The sequence below is a fragment of the Ahaetulla prasina genome, chromosome 1, assembly GCF_028640845.1.
Source record: "Ahaetulla prasina isolate Xishuangbanna chromosome 1, ASM2864084v1, whole genome shotgun sequence".
NCBI classification, from domain to species: domain Eukaryota; kingdom Metazoa; phylum Chordata; class Lepidosauria; order Squamata; family Colubridae; genus Ahaetulla; species Ahaetulla prasina.
The window spans coordinates 275,213,297-275,233,467 of NC_080539.1; the positions used below are offsets into that span (position 1 = coordinate 275,213,297).

General features: G+C 35.2%; 1 protein-coding gene across 2 annotated transcripts in view; it reads left to right on the forward strand.

The window, feature by feature from the left end:
- BMAL1 (basic helix-loop-helix ARNT like 1) overlaps window positions 1-20,171 on the forward strand; it is a 58,740-nt gene that overhangs the window by 22,395 nt on the left and 16,174 nt on the right. For both annotated transcript variants that reach the window (XM_058160300.1, XM_058160309.1), the window contains exons 3-15: window positions 933-1,080; window positions 1,774-1,794; window positions 3,684-3,722; window positions 4,815-4,856; window positions 5,610-5,767; window positions 6,299-6,378; window positions 9,627-9,719; window positions 10,378-10,495; window positions 12,476-12,625; window positions 13,889-14,135; window positions 17,184-17,290; window positions 17,448-17,598; window positions 17,823-17,911. In XM_058160300.1, the coding sequence (XP_058016283.1) occupies window positions 941-1,080; window positions 1,774-1,794; window positions 3,684-3,722; window positions 4,815-4,856; window positions 5,610-5,767; window positions 6,299-6,378; window positions 9,627-9,719; window positions 10,378-10,495; window positions 12,476-12,625; window positions 13,889-14,135; window positions 17,184-17,290; window positions 17,448-17,598; window positions 17,823-17,911 (1,435 nt within the window). In that variant the 5' untranslated portion in view covers window positions 933-940. The remainder of the gene's footprint in view (window positions 1-932; window positions 1,081-1,773; window positions 1,795-3,683; window positions 3,723-4,814; window positions 4,857-5,609; window positions 5,768-6,298; window positions 6,379-9,626; window positions 9,720-10,377; window positions 10,496-12,475; window positions 12,626-13,888; window positions 14,136-17,183; window positions 17,291-17,447; window positions 17,599-17,822; window positions 17,912-20,171) is intronic.

The window sequence follows — 20,171 nt, forward strand, 5'->3', positions numbered from 1 at the left end:
AGGCAAATCCACACCCTTTTTGTTGGCAACATTTTTCATAAATCTTCCTTTTATAGGATTCTTCCTAGAGTTAGAGAAAGAGACTGGTTCAATGTCATCCAGCTGGCTTCCATGACTAAATCAGGATTAGAACACACAATCACCTAGTTTCTAGTCGGGCACCTTTAGTCTTGACACCATCTTGGATTGCATAATACTGTATTATGATAGGAATAATATTAACAAAGACTCTTGTGACAGCTAAAATATTGCATAGAAAGACACTGCTCTTAACAGATTCACCTTTTTTTTTTTACAACGTACATCAGTATTCAGCATTTGCCTCAAGAACATGAGAATTTGATTTTGACTCAAATGATATGTGTGCTTCCTAAATTCATTTACAAGCTATGAATGGTCCCTGGGTCAGCCAACTATCTGTTGGCATTACAATGTTAAAAAGAGATCTATCATTAGCAGATATAACCAAATGTCCATAGTTAGAACCTTTGGGCCATAATTAGTCTTTTGTTTATAAGCTCCCCAAAAGCATATAGGAGACCATGATATAGCATGGGACTTTTAAGAAAAACTGTTCCTTCTAGCACAGAGCTTCTCCATTTTTTCCTTTGTTAACCCCAAACTGCTTATCAGAAAGTCCTTTCTACCCAATGAAGGTAAAACACTTCAAATCTATTTAAATGTCCCTGTTGTGATTGGGTAATGGTTTTGCGTGTCATTGCCTAAAGAAAAAACATTTTTACCCCATTTGGGGTAATTTACCCAGGTTTGGGAAGCTTTGTTCTAGCAGGTTACTTTCCTGTTTGATGCACAGGAATACTAAGGGATGAAATAATAAATCAACTAAGCATTAGAATACAAGTCTATGTAACTATTCAAACAATTGACTTTTTAATGTAATCCTTCAGAGTTTTCCCTCTTAATAATTCCAGGCAATCCAATGGCTGACCAAAGGATGGACATTTCCTCTACGATCAGTGATTTTATGTCACCTGGTCCCACTGATTTGATCTCTAGTTCTCTTAACTCTTCAGGAATGGATTGTAACAGGAAAAGAAAAGGAAGTTCTACTGATTACCAGTAAGTATTTCCAACCCATATAACACTTCAGCTGTGCTTTGGCTTGGTACTGCACTTCTGTTTTGGGATTTGCACCTTACTTTCAGCAAAAAGAGTTAGGTCTTCTTCAAGCAGTATAAAGTGCTTGCGTAATAAATACCTATCTGTCTGTCTGTCTGTCTATCTATCTATCTATAAAAAACACTTAGCCATGTCTGATTCTTGGAGACTGTCTGGATAGGTCCCTGCAGTTCTTTGGGCAAGAAGTGGCTTGGCACTGCCTCATTCCTAGGGATGAGAGAAAGTGATTAACCCAAGGTCATCAAGCTGACTTCATGCCTAAAGTGGGATTAAAACTCTTCGGGTTTCTAGCTTGATGCCTCAACCGCTATATCAAACTTATATGTTGAAGGTTGTTAAAAGTAAAATTCAAAGTGTTGTCACTATTGCAGTTGTATTATTTTCACAGTTTGAACAAATGTACCAAAAATAAAGTATTTTCATAATGCAATGATTATAAGAGGCATTGCAGTCATTCGTGTGTGTTTGTGTGTGTGTGTGTGTGTGTGTGTGTATGTATGAATCCAGATAGGATTTCTTAATAAATGTCTTCAGGGTGCAATTTCTCAGCTAACAGTGGAAATTAAAATAAATGGATAGTATGCAGATAGACATTTTTATTAATAATACAATGTACGATTTATCTCTTTTCAGGCTCGATGGGTTTTCTTTTGAGTAAGTATAAAAATTGGGTGATGATGGGGGTATCTTGTTATAGAATTAACTATTTAAAAGTGCCTCAAATAAGAACAATGTGAAATAGATTCAGGAGCACTAAATTATATAATCCTGATTCAGTTCTTTTAAAAAGCAAATACTTGGGATCATAAGCAACAAATAGGAAAAGTTTCCACCCACCAAATCATACTTTGAAGTGTGGTAGAGCAGGGGTGGTCAAACTGGCAGTCCGCGTTGGCCATGCCCACCTTAACTCCGCAAAGGGGAAAAATGTCACGTGATGGCAACGTGACGCTGTGAGTTTGACACCTGTGTTGTAGAGGGAATATAATTTAATAAAGAAGGTATTTCAAAGAAACAGGTTTATAAAAACCATTTTTATGTTGTTGGAATCTTGGGGCTTGGTGAGCAGTGATTAATTGAAAAGAATAAACAATTCAGCATTTCAAAACATTTTTTATATTTCAGTAATATATTAAAATGGCTATTATAATAAATGATAAAATATAAATCAACACCCCAATCGATTAATAAAAAGCCACATACAGCCAGGCACTACATAACTACTACACATAGAATAGCCTATATTTCTGGTGTGAGAGAAGTTCCCTGAGGATGGGTTCCAGCACGTGTCCAAAAGCTTGGAAGACTAAATCTCTAGTCTTGGTGACCGACCCATTGGATCCTATTGGATCCTGAAAAAATATATAAATGATTACTGGCAGTTTAATACATAGGGTTATATGACTAAACCTTTACCCGCAGTTTTTATTTGTGCTGCTTAACATCCCAGTATATATTGACAAGAGAGGAAGATAAATGTCTATAAAACCTATTATTCAAACCAACAAAAAATCATATTGTATATTTCCCTTGGAAATAGAAAATTTAATAGCTAAACTTACAAGAATTATGAAAATTGTTTTCTTCTAGCAATATACAATATGTGCCCCACATGGATTTCATACTCTGGTAATAATATAAAATCACACTAGGCATGCCAAAGTTGCAGATATGAGGAAAAATGTCCAGTCTTCATTTCTTCTTACTGAGGGAGTAGGGAGGAGTAGAGAGATGAAAACCTACCCAAATCTTTCTCATTTTCTTTCTGTGCTTTCTCATTTTTAGCCATGCCTTTGATATAAAGGCTTACTGAGTTTTGGACTGTCCCTGTTTTATCATTTGGACCAGCATGGTTACTTTTGATTTTTTTTTCTTAAAGATGAACTATCAGTGGAAAACTTAAATGTTGAAACACAGTTTTACAAATTAGAGGGCAGAAAGTACTACACTACACATATAGTACGTACAGTACTCATTCTTAACTGAATGAGTACTATGGTGTATGCATTAATTCTGTTTTGCTAAATGCATCTGCTGCTTCAAATAGTAATGGAGTGCATGCTGATTGTTATTTTTTGAGGAGAAATTTAAACCCCCTTGTTTTGATTCATACATACCAATCCAGCACTGATTGTTGATGGCAACAGAAGCAAGTATTGCATTGCATTGCTGCAAAACAAAAGATACCCAGATGGAGCCAACACTAGAGATAACCCTGCTGTTTTTTTGTGGCAACCATCAGTGTTAATATTTATTTGATCTTCATTGATCTCTTCTGCTAAACATGGTTTCCCCTTCTTTTAATTAATAAAAATAATGTATCAGAGTATTAAACGGTATGGGCAGGTTTAGCTATTTTGGGAAGAAAAGGCTGTATGTGGCATCTCAACTGTTTATTTCACAGTACAATTTATATATTGACTGTATCATAACATTTGATTCCAATGACATGAATGTTTGTGTTTTACCAAGATGGTATAAAAAGTTACAATTTTTACTTCATTTAGTGTCTTGTTCACTTTTCTTTTGTTTTGATTTTATAGCGAAGGCATGGATACAGATAAGGATGATCAACATGGAAGGTATTTATTTGTTCACCATTGACAAATTGATTGGATTTTTGAAAAACCTTTTAAAAAAAACTTTTCCAAAAGTATAACTTTATAATTATTCTGAAGTAGGAGATAAAAGGATGGTTTTACTCTATGTGGACTGTAGTTACAATCTCTGGGAATCTAGGAATGTTCAAACGCCCAGAAATGGATTAATATTACTGGAGTGTCAGATCCTAATAGAACGCCCTCGTGACGTCTCGTCTGGATTACTGCAATGCTCTCTACATGGGGCTCCCCTTGAGGGGCATCCGGAGGCTTCAGTTAGTCCAGAATGCGGCTGCGCAGGTGATAGAGGGAGCCCCTCGTGGCTCCAGTGTGACACCTATCCTGCACAGACTGCACTGGCTACCTATGGCCTTCCGGGTGCGCTTCAAGGTTTTGGTGACCATCTTCAAAGCGCTCCATGGCATAGGGCCGGGCTACTTACGGGACCGCCTACTGCTACCGAATACCTCTCACCGACCCGTGTGCTCTCACAGAGAGGGACTCCTCAGGGTGCCGTCAGCGAGACAGTGTCGTCTGGCGACACCCAGGGGAAGGGCCTTCTCTGTGGGGCTCCGCCCTCTGGAACGAACTCCCCAGGACTTCGTCAACTTCCGGACCTCCGAACCTTCCGTCGCGAGCTTAAAACACACTTATTCATCTGCGTAGGACTGGATTAGTTTTTAAATTTGTTGGTTTTAATGGGTTTTTATTATTTCTTCTAAATTTTTAATCTAGGCCAATTGAATAAGTCTTTTAATTGTATTTTAATAGTATTTATATTGTAATATTATTGTTTATTTTATTTGGCTGTGAACCGCCCTGAGTCCTTCGGGAGAAGGGCGGTATAAAAATCTAAATAATAAATAAAAAATAAATAAATAAATACTCAATGAGAAAGAAATGGCAATGTTGGCGATCCATCTGAAACTGAAATAACGTCAGTGACCTTGCATCTAGTGCCATGTAGTCAGTGAGGCTTTGGGTGTCACTTTCTTCAATGCCTTCTTTCTCCTGCTGCATTATAAATAGAGAGCTGCTATCAAATCTAATTTCTGTCACTTCGCTTTCCACTAGATTGGAATATACAGACCAACAGGGCAGAATAAAAAATGCAAGGTAAAGTAATAACAATTTTTATAATTATCGGTTGTGATAAATGCAGATCTTTTCGATGTATTCCTAAATGGAGTTTCATGCTTGTTTTTTTTTATTATTACAAAGTTTTTACGTTCATCAGCACTAATTTATATTTTTAGACAATATGAGACTATATTAATCTATTTGAAAACAAAATGCTCTTATTTGCATTTACTTATTGGGCACAACAGTCTCCAGTCATCAGCTCTTAAATTAGCTTGCATTGGCAATCTATTTTGCAACTAGCCCGCTGAATTGTGTTCAGTCGTTAGATAGCAGTTTTAAAAGAATTTTTATAATCTGAAAAAAAAGAATTAAATTAACCATGGAAAATAAGTCATAGTTTAAAATGTGATTTATACAAATAATGGTGGTCACAATTTACCATTAATGTTCCTCTTGCAGTATGAAAGATCTGTTCCTGATTAGTTGAGAATGCTGTTATCCAAGGCTTATTTTTCACTGTGTAATTTGTTTCAGACTTGATGAAACTTTCGAGCCTCTTTCTTTCTTTCTTTCTTTCTTTCTTTCTTTATTTATTTATTTATTTATTTATTTATTTATTTATTTATTTATTTGTATTAGCTGCTTAACTCCAGGTGAATTAAATGTTTATGCATTTGCAAAAAACTGCAAATGTTTATAATCATGTCCTACAAATGCTGTAGATAAGAATTGAACTATAACACTGGGTACTGAAAATGTCATGATTTTTATTTCATGATTGGTTAGAGAGGCTCACAGTCAGATTGAAAAACGGCGACGTGATAAGATGAACAGCTTTATTGATGAATTGGCTTCTTTAGTGCCAACATGCAACGCTATGTCCAGAAAACTAGATAAACTTACTGTTCTGAGAATGGCGGTTCAGCACATGAAGACTTTACGAGGTAAGTATGTTTGAAATAAATGTTTAAATAGAATGGTTCCATGTATGGGTTTCAGGCACTGAGAAATTTGTGAGTGCTTTTGTGTAATCAAAACACTTTGGAAATACTTTGGATAGTATTTCAGGAACACTTATAAGACTACAGTAAGGAGGATCAGCATTAGTATTCCCTCTTGTAAAAATCTACTGGGAGAATGGTGGTATGCCTGAAGATAGCAAGAGTGTGACTGAGAAAATATTCTTAACTGCTGTTTTTCTTAGTTTCAGATTAGCTAGTAATAGTCTCCTATTGCTGAAAGGTCCAAAATAAATATGAGAGTTGATCATGGTATTATTGTATACGCTGATTTCAAACTAAACATATTAAAATATAGCTTGGTGATTCCGAAAAAACATCAAATTTATTTTAGAATTTCAAGCAGATGATACCAAAAATAATTAAGATACTGAAAATAGCTGCATACATAGGAGTTTAACACATGTCTATAATACTATAGATTGTTTACTTAAAATACTTTCCCTTTGCCTTAAGGTGCTACAAATCCATACACTGAGGCAAACTACAAACCTACTTTTCTCTCAGATGATGAATTAAAGCATCTAATTCTTAGGGTATGTATAAACTTCAGCTACATGAAAGAGGGTGATGAAAGAGAAGGTTTTCTTTTACCAGACACATTAACTGCAGTTTCCTTTAAAGTAACAGGTGGATGCTGTAAGCCAGGGGTGTCAAACTGGAGTTCTTTGAGGGCCAGATCAGCATTGTAATAATAATAATAATAATAATAATAATAATAATAATAATAATAATAATAATAATAATAATAATAATAATAATAATAATAATAATAATAATAATAATAATAATAATGGCTATCCAACATTTTCTTAAAAATTTCCAGTATTGGAGCATTCACAACTTCTGCAGGCAAGTTGTTCCACTTATTAATTGTTCTAACTGTAGTTCACCTCCACGGGCTGGCGGGAAGGGAGACGGGATGAATGCCCCTTTTGGCCTGAATCGCTTCCTGCAGCACTTTACTAGCCAGAAAGGGGCGCGGGGGACCCTCCCTCCCCGCTTACACATTCTGCTGGCCAAAAACAGGCCATTTTTTGGCCACCCCAGTCTCCATCAGCCAAAAACGGACCATGCCAGGGCCTTGGGAGGCCTCAGTGCAGCATGTTTTTGGCCGGCAGAGTGCTGCAGGAGGCCGGGAAGGCCGAAAACAGGCCGTGCAGGGGCCACACATGGCCTGTTTTAGCCAGCAGAGGCCCCATGGGCCGGTCCTTTGTTATTTCCAAACTTTGGTTTCCTTTTTATTGGTTATCTTGTCAGGGCAAATTATTTAGAATTGGTTTTCGAAGGATGTGGGGTGAGCAAAGCAATTCTATTTGAAGTGTTGTGTCAGTTAAATTTAACAATTCTGAATTATTTGATACTTTTTAATCCTGCTGTGCTGTATACATCTTCAAATTATTTGAAACGAGTCCTTTAGAATGTTTGGTAATACAGCACCTCTCCTCTTTAGCAAGCAGTGTTAACTACTTTGATGAGTAGTAGAATAGATGTTGCACTTGCCCTAGTTCCAAAACACCTCTATGAAGCCTTTTTCAAAGTGTACATCAATGTTCTATTTCCCAGTTACTTTATTGGCTACTAATTTAAAGTCCCACATTACTGTAAAATCTACAATGCTCTTGTTTTAGCATGTCAGTGTTAATACAGTTGTTGTTTTTTAACATTGTAAACAGAGGTGCACAGCATCCATCCTCAAAGGTTAAGGCAGCCAAACACACAGAGATCATTTTGGATCTTTGAATTGGCCTAACACTAATAATACATTGATTGCATTTTATAGATAGTCCTTTACTTATGACCAGTCATTTAGCAACTGTTACAAAGTTACGATGGATTTCTCCAGCGCTACTAACAAACTGAATTCGAAGTTCTGATGGCCATGCTCCCACCCCACAGACATATGATCATATTTTGGTCACTTGGCAGTTAGCCTGCGTTTATAGATGTTTGCAGCATCTTGGGACCATGCTTTACAATGTTTTTTACTGGAAACCGGCATTTACCTCCAATTTCCAGCAAAACACCAGCTATTGCGGACAATAGGTTTGCATAACGACTGTGGTGATTCATTCAACAACTGCAGCAAAAAAGATCATGAAATCAGGCTGCCATCATGGTGATTCCCTTAACAGTCAGCATAACTTGCAACCCTAATTCCAGGATTAATTTACAATCATAAATTGAGAATTACCTGGATTTTTGTTTTCATATGACCAGTATTGCTGTCTTTTCTTTTTAAGGTGAGCACCTTTCACTCTGTAATGGAAGCTTGGTCGGATCTTCCTAATGAGATATCCTTGAGATGATCTGTTGAAAGATCATATTCTTTAGCCAGTCGGCTCAGTGACTTTGCTGACTGGCATTGTATTAAAATTGAACAAATATGGAAAGGGCTAGGTTGGCAAAAGTTCAGTAAATCCCTCAGCGGGTCCAAAGATTACAGACTTTATTTGAAGCCACAGTTGCATTGTTTTGCTTTTGTTCTATGGTATATAATATGGCATATAAAACCTTTGTCAGGCCTATACTTGATTACTGTTCACCTGCCTGGAACCCTCACTGTATTTCAGTCATCATTACATTAAAGAGGGTCCAGAGATATTTTACTAGAAGAATACTCAAATCTTCTGCTCGAAATAAAATTTCGTATACCACCAGGCTTGAAATTGTAGGTTTGGATAGCCTTGAAGTACGTCATTTACGTTTCAACCTATGCTTAGTTCATAAGATTATTTACCAAAATGTTCTACCTGTGAATGAATACTTTAATTTCAACCATAATAATACAAGGGCCATCAATAGATTTAAACTCAATGTAATTTGCTCTAATCTTAATTGTAGGAAATATGACTTTTGCAATAGACTAGTAAACGTCTGGAACACTCTACCTGATCCTGTTGTTAGTCTCTCTAATCTCCATATCTTTTACCGTAAACTGTCTACCGTGGACCTTTCATGTTTCTTAAGAGGTCCCTAAGGGGGCATGCATAAGTGCACCAGAGTGCCTACCATCCCTGTCCTACTGTTCCCAATTATATGTAATTATCCTATGTGTTTATGGCTATGTTTTGCCTATTTATATCCTTTTTTTTTAATGCCAAAATTTTTTCATGTGTCCATGTCTGTGTCTACTCTGTTACTTGTTTTCTTGTATTTGTTGACAAATGAACAAACAAACAAACAAACAAACAAATAAATAAATAAATGTCTTCCAAAACATGCAGAATGAAAGTTCACAAAAGTAAGGTGAATTAAAGTGACCTATTTCTAAAACATACTTTTCCCCTGTATGATTGCAGATCATGTCAGCAATTAAAATCAGGCATTTTGCCTTCTGTGTTTCTGTGGCCTTTCCAAACACACATTGGAACTACTCCTGGCAGCTTTTAATAACCTGCAAAGATTTACAACAGAAAGAGGGGAAAGAATGAATTGCCTAATCTTCCTCTTATAAAGACAATAACAAAAACATTTCCCCATGGGAACCTTAAAAAAGTCAGAAAAACTATTTTTGCTCTTTCATTTTTAAATCAATATAGTTTAAAGACACTGGATTATATATTTTTAAGTAGATATTTAGCTATGACATGTGATACTGCTTTTTTTGTTTTTAGCACTACCGAGACAGTATAAAAAAAGTACGCAGATCTACTTTAGCATTTTATTATGTGTTAGTCTTGTTATCTTCAGAGAAAACAGTGTAATTCAGTTGCACAAAGTTATAATTAATTTCAAAAATATGTAAATAAGACATAACAATTATTTTTTTGTATACCATTAGGCAGCAGATGGCTTTCTCTTCGTTGTGGGTTGTGACAGAGGGAAGATACTCTTTGTTTCAGAATCGGTCTTTAAAATCCTCAATTATAGTCAGGTATTATTATTATTGTTTGCCTATTGTATGATTTTGAAGAAAAAGAAATAGAAGATGATGCAGAAATAAAATATTTGAAAAAATTGGAAATGGAAAATATTGTTGAACTAGTCACTATGAGTGAGATGGACTGTTTCTATATCTATTATCTGTCTGTCTGTCTGTCTATTTATCTATCTATATGTCCCACTATATCTATCTCTATATTGGGAGAAATGTTGTAAGTTATAGTTTAGCAACATCTGGAATATCACTCTAAATTTAATGATGTATATAATCAAATGAATGCTTAAAGATTGTCTCCATTTTATGGTTAAAAAGACTTTTAGCAAACTTAAGACTGGGTTGTTCTGCCAGATGATTCCCTTTGGTTAGTTATTAGTTGGTTGGCTTTGGGGTGGTTTTTTTGGTTGCTGTTGTTTTTGGTCTTTTCTTCTTGATATATTTTGTTTTCATCACTATGGCCTTCAAATTTGAAAGAATAAAAATCAGGTAAATAAATCAGCCTATTCTTGGTACAAAATATATTAAGCAATCTATTTTATTTTCCCACTACTTTGAATATCAATAAACTTAGTGAAATCAGTGCTTTTCTTTGCTGAAAGCACCATAGCCGATTATAATGACTTTACTAGTTGTATGTATTTTCTATTGATAGAATGATCTGATTGGCCAAAGCCTGTTTGATTATCTGCATCCTAAAGATATTGCCAAAGTTAAGGAACAACTCTCTTCTTCAGATACTGCCCCACGGGAAAGGCTCATAGATGCAAAAAGTGAGTACTTGGGGAGTTTATCCAACTTTTATTTCATTTTTATTTTCTTTTGGAATAGCCCAGAATAAAATGCTTTATAACAGTAAAGAGCTATTTTTAAAAAAAAAAAAAAAAACCAGAGATTTTTTTTCTAATTACAAAGGACTGTAGATGGTCATTTAATATATCAATATTATATTATACTACCTATAATTTTAGAGTTGATATTGGTTATCGGATGTGCGGTTGATCTGGCTGAAACATCTATCACCCCATTGATCACCAGGATTGACTTGGCTGATCTGGCTGGCTAGGAGGATGTCCCCTTCCTCTCTCCATGCTCCATGTGTGTCCCACCTACTGCGCTCTTGATGAAAGACCCAGCAATCTCAAATAAGAGGAAGGTTCCATTTTTTAGTCAATGCTGTTTGAGAGCTGTGCTGCCCAGCTAGAACCTTCAGACGAGCTTAAAGTCCCACGTGTAGGAGAACGTAGAATACTATTAGTTATAATTCATCTTAGAACTCTTTGTAAACTATAGTCCTATACTAATTCTGAAGTTTTCTGTTATTAATATTATAATTAATTGGTTAATTTTAATGAGTTACATAAAATAAAGGTGGGATAAAAAATATATAATCATTAATATGTTAAACTTTATTTTTCTCATAGCTTCTATAGTTTTCTTTTATATGGGACATTGTATGTACAATATGAAGAGAGTCTGAAAGAGAGACATGGTCTTTGGTTATACTGCTGTTTTGATCTAATTAGAGTTGTAGATTTCTCCATATATTTGACCTCTGGATATGATTTGACATTTTCCTTTTTTTTCTTATTCATCTCTCTATTTTCTCTCAAAATGCACCTGAGGAAGGGATAAACCACTTCTGCCAAGATCCCAACAAGGGGAAAATTACCTAGCTTACTTCTAGATCATTGTCATATCACTCCTGTTAAGATTTTTCCTTTTTTGGCGTAGCAACCACGTGTTTCGTCAGTGTGCCATTTTAAAAACAGCAATTAAAAACAATAGAGACATCGAACAGAACTAGAATACATTCCACACAGTGGGAAAAGGTAACAAATTCCCAAGGATTTTAAAAAAAAGGGAAAAAACAAACAAACAAAAAAAGCACCAGGAAGTGGATCGCTTTATCCTATCTCAGGACTTGCTGAAAGAGATTTCAAGTTTTTACACAGTTCAAAAGTTTGACCAGGTGGATTTGAGTACATTGTTTCATAGGGCAGCACAGCTGCAGACTAGGAGCATTTTATAGGTCCTACAAGATGACAGTACTTTAGCTTTACTTATAATTGAATGTATTAAAATTGATAGCCATTCAGATATTTCAAGAAAGTTTCAAAGATAGACTCATTCAATTTTAGTGTATCCACTAATTTTCATTTTCATTCAGTCAGCAGATGACTTTTCCATAATATTGATAATTTTATTGCCATTTCAATTTATCATTCATATGAAAGCATATCCCATAGAATTGTGCCCAGTGTTCAGATGAATTTTTCAACTGGGCTGCTCATGCAGCCAAAAAGTCTGTTTAACCTTTTTGGTAATCACATGATACTGATGATCAAAGTGAAAAAGTCCGATCTTGAAGTCCTTCAGAAATATTTTGCTAACAACCTAGATACTTATATTGGTACTCTTTATTCATACATAACTTTAATTTTCTCTCTAATGAATTCCATTCCTGAATTTCAGTTCTCCTTTTTTCTTTTCTCCTTGGTCTTTCCAATTATCTCCCCTGCAAATTGGAGAACGAACCTCTTTATCCAGTCACTGCATTTGTTGGTGCTATGTTAAAGATCAGTAGGGCTAGGACAGGGACCGATAGGTTGTTGGGATTTTTTTTTTTGTTTCCCATTAAAATGTAACACCTAACTCAGACTAAACATAATAGAAGTTTGTAGACTTGAAAAATAAAGCTTGGATCAGACATACTCAACCATTTGGAATTAATGCTTTTTCTCTTCATGCAGCTGGACTTCCAGTCAAAACAGATATTACCCCTGGGCCATCACGACTCTGTTCTGGAGCAAGACGATCATTCTTTTGTAGGATGAAATGCAACAGACCCTCAGTGAAAGTAGAAGACAAAGACTTTCCTTCCACCTGTTCTAAAAAGAAAGGTATTACAAAGATTTAAGTAGCATTAGGTGATGCAAAGTTGTATACAAAGTAGGATAAAAAGCTATTTTTTACAGTCTCGGACAACAACTCTTCAGATCACTGAATCCAGCAAAATCAAAATTATTTGGTGTTATATATTCCTTCCACCTGTTTTTTTTAAAAAGGTATTACGAAGATTTAAGTAGCATTTTGTATGCAAAGTAGGATTAAAAAACCATTTTTTATAGTCTCGGACAACGACTCTTCAGATCACTGAATCCAGCAAAATCAAAATTATTTGGTGTTATATAGAAAATGGGTATTAACTTCTTGTCATGATTTATGCAAGCCTGCATATTTAATGAAGAAAAGCTGTTGGGGGAAAAAATTTCTTTAGTATCCTAGGAAAATATCTTTCAAATGGTATTTATTAAAGAGTAAAATACAAACTTACTAAAAATTTAAAAGCAGAATTTAACTGTGTAATGTTTATTTGAATGGCAGGATAACAAGTTTTCCTTGCTGGTACGATTTACAAAAACATTAGGTTTATGAATAGAACTTAAAATTATCTCAGTTTAAATAAATTCACATTGAATTCAAGAATAGATATAATTTGTAGTTTGTTTTTTAAGTAAAATAATGTTAATTAAAACACCAAATGCAAAGCAAGTGAAAATGTATAAAAATAGGATTCAATTTAAAATATATGGAATACAAAACCCATTACTACATCTTTGTTATAGAGAATGATGAAGAGGTAGGTTTTCAACAGGCATCTAAAAATATTGCTGTTGGTAGCTCACAAATCATGTAGGGAATGCATTTCAAAGTGAAGGCAGTATGTTGAGAATGCCTGATAAGAAATTACCAGAATATGACACTCTGTGGTTCTGGGCACAGTCAAGAAGTCCTCCCCATTCAATTTTAGCAATTGATTTCCTAGGCAATCTGTCAACTATCATGGTTTATTCCTGGCTTCAGAACAATACAGCATGTCTGTGGCCACCAAATCAAGTGTCAGGCAGTGCTGATTAAATGTTATTTTGTTTGTATCTATCTTTCTGATGCGTTTGAGTTAGTGTTGACTTTTGGTGACTGCCTGAACTAGTTCCTGCAATTTTCTTAGCAAGATTTTTAGAAGTGTATTACCATTGCTCTCTTCCTATAGACCCCATTTCTGTCTCTAGTTACTGGTTTACAACATGCAGTTTCTCTTGATTCCAATTTGTGAATGTAATTGTTTGCTTATTTTTTTTAACCTTTTTGTTTTTGTTTTGTAGCAGATCGCAAAAGCTTTTGTACTATTCACAGCACAGGATATTTAAAAAGCTGGCCACCAACAAAAATGGGACTAGATGAAGACAACGAGCCTGATAATGAAGGCTGTAACTTAAGTTGTCTTGTTGCAATTGGACGTTTGCATCCTCACGTAGTTCCTCAACCATTAAATGGAGAAATCAGGGTTAAACCAACAGAATATGTTTCTCGACATGCAATTGATGGCAAATTTGTATTTGTAGATCAGAGGTAAGAACAGCATTTAATTCTTGCTTTGAGGATAATAGTTATTATTTTGAGATGGCCTAGGTGGCTTGTTAGAAGAAACAGTAATGTTTGTATGATGATGAACAAATTGCAAAACACTTCAGCACTTATAAATATAAATGAAAGGAGTTTGTTTACTCTTTGTAATGTAAAATGCAAACTTGAAAAAAAAATGCTTAAGGATATTGATGATTAGCTGAAGGATGACAGTGGTAATGTCTGAATGGAAATACTGGCACAATCCACAATCTTTCCTTGCTGTGCTGAAGTGACCTTTGAACTACCTACCACTGCCCAACTCCCAACATAGTACAAGAAGCCAATTTGAGAATATCATTTCACAGTTCAGCGTCAGCTGACACAGCCCTGATCACAGGAGTCATGAGAGGTCTCTGCCTAGAGATACATAATCCTCAATTAAATTGCAAAAATACACTTGATAGATTTTTAAAAATGGTTCCTTTGATATCTGTTGATCTATAATTATGTAGGAGGGAGTAAAAAGTTCCATTAATGAGCTTATTTTACTTTTCTAATGGGGAAAGCAGAGGAAATTAATCAAAATGCAGGGGGCTACTGAATGTGTTGCATCAGCTGTAATTAATTTTCAACAGTTGTATTAAGCCAACCAATAGCTGTATTAAGCCAATGTCAGATGTATTGCTGAACATGTATTTTATTTTATGTATATATTAAAAAAAGCAAAATAAAAAAAATATTGTATGTCAATATATGCAACCTAACTCTCTAGACTGGCAGAAGCTGAAGTTATTTTGAAGAAAGGTTTGCGTGTGTGTATATATATATGTTTGGAGGGAAGATAATTTAAAACCTCACTGACAACTCTTATTTCAAACGTCCCCAATAATTAATTACAATAGGTTGTCATCAGTCAGGCTGAAATTCTGAGCTCTTTCTCTGAGAACTTCTCTTTCCAATGCAGCCATAGGGGAAAAAGTAGAGAGGAAGATGCTTTGGATTGTCCCACTCGAAATCCAGTAAATATAAAATACAAGGGATAGCTATGAATAACTACGCTGCGTTTCTCAGGAAGAAGCTTTTTTTTTAAATTAAACCAATGAAATTCCAGTGTTAAACCAATCCACAATAAATAAATCTTTAATTGAGGTAAAGGGAGTAGAGGAGAGTGAAAGAAAGTAACATTCTCATACACAAGGAATTCCAGTTAAAATCAATGTTAAACCAGTTACTTGAATTCTGGCATATGTGCACTACTCACGGCTCAGAGAATATTTACAGATTATTGGTATTTTCTGTTTAGCTAGACAGACCTTTCTGCCCTAATACCTTTTGAACTTTTCTCAGCTTTTAGAACATGGAGGGTAAGCAAAAGCTACCCTTAGCTTTCTCCAGTCAAGCAAAATGCTCCTAGATCAAATCAGCAAATTAGAAAATCTTCCTGATGACCCCTTGTTGAATGATAAAGTTGCAGATTAGTACCACCAGATTATAATGAAATGGTTATGTGTGGGGGAATAAAAAAACCAATTTTGCATAGTCAGGTTTTTCAAGATGGGATCCAATTACGAGCTACTCTAGGCGTATGCTTTTATCATGCTGGCATTTCCACAGCTACAAGTGTATAATGGGATATAACTGTTTTATGTATTTGCTGTGAATGAGTTTTGCTGTATTGTCATAACATAATAAAGATACACCTTAGATAAATTTCTGTGTACAAAATACTAGTTTAAGTTTAAAACTCTCTTAAATGTTGTCATAAAACTCTATTTAAAACTTGTACGCAGCTGAAATGACATAAGCATTGAATGTTGGTTCATTTGGGAGCTCTTCCTCTCATAATTCATGTATTCTTGTGTAAGAATTCCTTGCATTTTAAAATTTATGTACACTGCAGAATTGGTGGGTGAACTTTAGGTTATTAATATTTTCAACTATATAAATCTTATATGTGATAAGATTTTTTTTTTAAAAAAAGAATATATCTACATTTATCATATTGTTCATATGTATCTGTTGGGTGGTGATAGCCTATGCCACCAAATAAGAAGCTAATATTGTGCAAGTTTAATAGAAGACAAATGTTTATTTAAAATTTACATAATTGTATAAGTAATATCTTTTTTTGAGGATGACAGCTAGGTTAAAAATACTTGGTAACATTTATTGGAATGATCTGAAATATAGTTGCTAAAATTGATATCTAAAGTTTTAGTCATAGAATATTCTTGCCAAAATAATATTTGCTTATAAAAATGTCAAATATAATGGCAACAAAGAAAACATTATTGCTAATAGCAAAATATAGCATGCAAATTAAAGATGGGGAAATACATTTCATGCCTATGTACTGAGGATAGCACTATTAAGTATATGAATACACACACACACAGAGACACACACACGTATTTTATATACACATATCCATATTATGTTAAATTTGCCAATAAGCAAACCCCAATCTACAGTTACATATTTTAATATATTTTAAGTTCTGTGCATATTCCATCACATCTGTGTTAGGGCACATTTTATGTTTGTGTATATATTTGTGAAGCTCAGTTTTTAACTGGTTGTTTTTTTTGTGTTTGTTGTCTGAAATGGTTCTCATTTTGAGCTATAAGCACCACCATTTGTATTTGTTTATAGAGAAGAATTTGAGTTCTTTATAATTGAACTCCCAATTTGAGTTTTCGTTTCAAAAATAGTGACATGTTAGTTGTATTTGGATTTTTATCTTCTAGTTGCAGTTTGATTTTCTTCAGCCATAACTGTCATGATAATCTATGACTTCATGACAGGTCATAACAAATTGAGTATATTAAAAAATTGTTGATTTCCTTATGGATCCAAACATATAGCATAACTATAACAGCCTAATTTATGAACGTTGTCCAACAGATATAAATTTTTGAAGAAGTCACATCCTGATTTCTGTAATTATGTGTCTCTTAAAAATACAAGAAAATAGAAAATTGATTTTCTTTCTACTTTTACACTAATTTCTACGTAATTAATTAGAAACACTGAAGCATTTGTCTGTTTTAGGGCAACTGCAATTTTGGCATATTTACCACAGGAGCTTCTAGGCACATCATGTTATGAATATTTTCATCAAGATGATATAGGACATCTTGCAGAATGTCATCGACAAGGTAAAATGTTATCTGTGGAGTAGCCAAATGGTTCATATTTTTTCCCCTGGTTAGAAAAATGATCTAGGAACCTTGGAAAAAAATTAACATTACCATTGTACCTGTATGTATTACACACAAAATTGTACAAGCCTGATCCTTTTTGTCCTTTTTTCAGTTTTACAGTCAAGAGAGAAAATCAGTACTAACTGTTACAAGTTTAAAGTCAAAGATGGATCTTTTATTACACTGAGGAGTTGTTGGTTCAGTTTCATGAACCCTTGGACCAAAGAAGTAGAATATATTGTCTCAACAAACACAGTGGTTTCGTAAGTATTTTTCTTTTCTTGTGGAAAAAAAAATAACAGTTGACTCTGCCTTCCATGTATTAAGGAAGGGATACATCAAGTATTAGTTTGTTAAATTTGATAAGAATCCGCAACAATTTATATGTTGCATGATAATAAAGCTGATGGTAAAAAAATAAGTATTTTGCTATGTTAAATAATTAGTAACATAAAATGATACATTTATGTTTCTTCTTAATCCCCAGTGCTAATATGCTTGATGGTGGAGATACGTCTTTTCCACAGCTAGCAGCTTCACCTCACAGCATGGATAGTGTACTCCAAGCAGGAGAAGGTAATTAGAAGACTGTAACAAACTTCTTTGGTTTTGTTTATTGAACATATGCAATTTGAAACGCTTAGTATTTGAAGCCTGTAACTGCATGATCCTTCTATATCATACTCAAGAAGCTGAAGAAATGTCAAGGAGGTGAATTTAAAGAGCTAGGAAATGTCAAGAACATTGATCAGTGAGGATGACAGCCCAAATTAATCCCTAACCCAAAAATAAACATAACAAATTATTTGGAGTATAAAGCAAAATGTCAGGATGATGGGTGTTTCCCACCAAAATCCCCATGCGATGTTTGTATAATATCCTTTTTCTTTAGCACATGATGAAATTAAATGCATGGTGGATAGAATCATTATTTTGGATCCATATTCATTTTTTATTTATATTCTAGTTTTGTTATTTTTCATAAATAATTCAAGGTGATGAACATATATAAGAATCCTTCCTTCTCCTATTTCCCCCACACCAACAGCCTTGTGAGATTGGCTGGTCTGAGAGAGAATGACTGGCCGAAAGTCACTAGCTGGTTTTCATTTCTAAGGCAGGATGAGAATTTACAGTCTCCCAGTTTTTAGAGTGGTGCCTTAAGACCAAACTTCACTAAAAACTTTTGACAGAAGGAAAAAAAAACTTATGCTGTCCTTGCCTACACATGAATAGAAATACAGATTAGCAAGATTTTTCTCACTCTGGATTCAGCAATATTCTAGATTCTCTGGAAAAAGAACTTGAAATGTCTCCCTGGCCTAGAATCACTTGTGAATATGCAAAAAAAGCTATCATAGGAGATTTTTCTCTCTCTAACTGTAACCTTCAACAGTATATTAACAGTAGATAGTGGAAATAATTCTTACTTCTTCCTTTTCTATGCTAAGGTCCTTAAATGGACCGATAATTATTGTTCCTTTAATAATCAAGGAAGCTTCAGTGTAAGAAGCTAGCTAGGAACTCAGAGATGTTTTAAGCATCTGTCCAAGAGACTACCTTTGTGTTGTCAAATAGTACTAATATTGTTAATAGCTCATAAATTTATGTCCCTGTGTTAAGTCTAATACATAGTGATTCAGATAATTTCCAATATCTGTTTCTCAATCTGACCCAAGAGTTCAGTTCTGTAGTTTCCTAGGAAGTACTGTGTTCTGTCCCTCCCCCACCTCAGTCCGGGAGGCATGAGCGATGACTTAATTAGCCGGCAATTCAGTCCACGGCAACTATCAGCTCTGGCAGCAAACTAGCGAGCGTCTGCCAAGTTTCTCTGTTATCTTTTCTTGATGCCGGCGAGTCAACCAGGAAACCAGGAACAAACAGTACTTCAGCTCAAGTTCTCTCTAAGCAGTTGATTTGTTCGCCATGGAGTAGTATAGCAGCCCCTGCTGCTTTTATACCCTGATTTAGCACTTCCTAGGCCTGCCCCACCCCTGCTTCTGTTGTTCCCGCCTCTCCTGTCTACGAAACCTAGGGTCCAACCAGGACTGATTGTCCTCAGCTGGATCTGGGAGCATTGCCTGGGCGGGGGGAGATACAGGAGACAGAGGCCTCATTATTTCTTCCACCTGGCCTGCCTCTGGCTCCTGGAGCTGAGCCAGGGAAGCTGGCCCTGCAGAAGGGAGCCCTGACGGCCCTTCCCCCTCACTCTCTGAGTCACTCTCTGTCAGGGGGCCAGGCCCGGGGGGGGGGGGGGCTGGAGCCACAACATACTGCCTTAAATTAGCAGCTTGTTGATACAGCAACCAAAAAAGAAAGAAAAACAACACTTGAGGTTCAAAGCATATTTTTACTAGTAATTATGGATTATCTGCTGTTTCAGGCAACTGAGTCATGGTACTAACTTTGCCTTGTTTTGTGTTTAGTTATGTAAAATGGCTGGGCATATTTAGATATATATGCTCAGGTTATGTGGTGATTTGGAATCAAGTGAACACTACATCATATTGAAAGAGGAGCAGAAATTTCTCCCAAATATAACACAGCCATTTGGAATTGCTGAAGAATTTAAGGCGTATGTGTACCTAGTATGTTAGATATGTGAGAAAATAGCCAAGAAAATTGTGTTTTGAAGGAGATTTTGTAATTGTGGTCAATAAGCTTGCATTTCTCATACAATGCATATTGTATCTATTTTAACAATAGAGATGCTGTAAGGTCTCCATCTGCAGTGATTTTCTCCTGTGAGAGGTTTGCAATACCCTATAAACTCATTGTGAAATGCAATACACTTGGCTAGAAAAGCCCATTAAATGATTTTATATCCCAGGGCAGT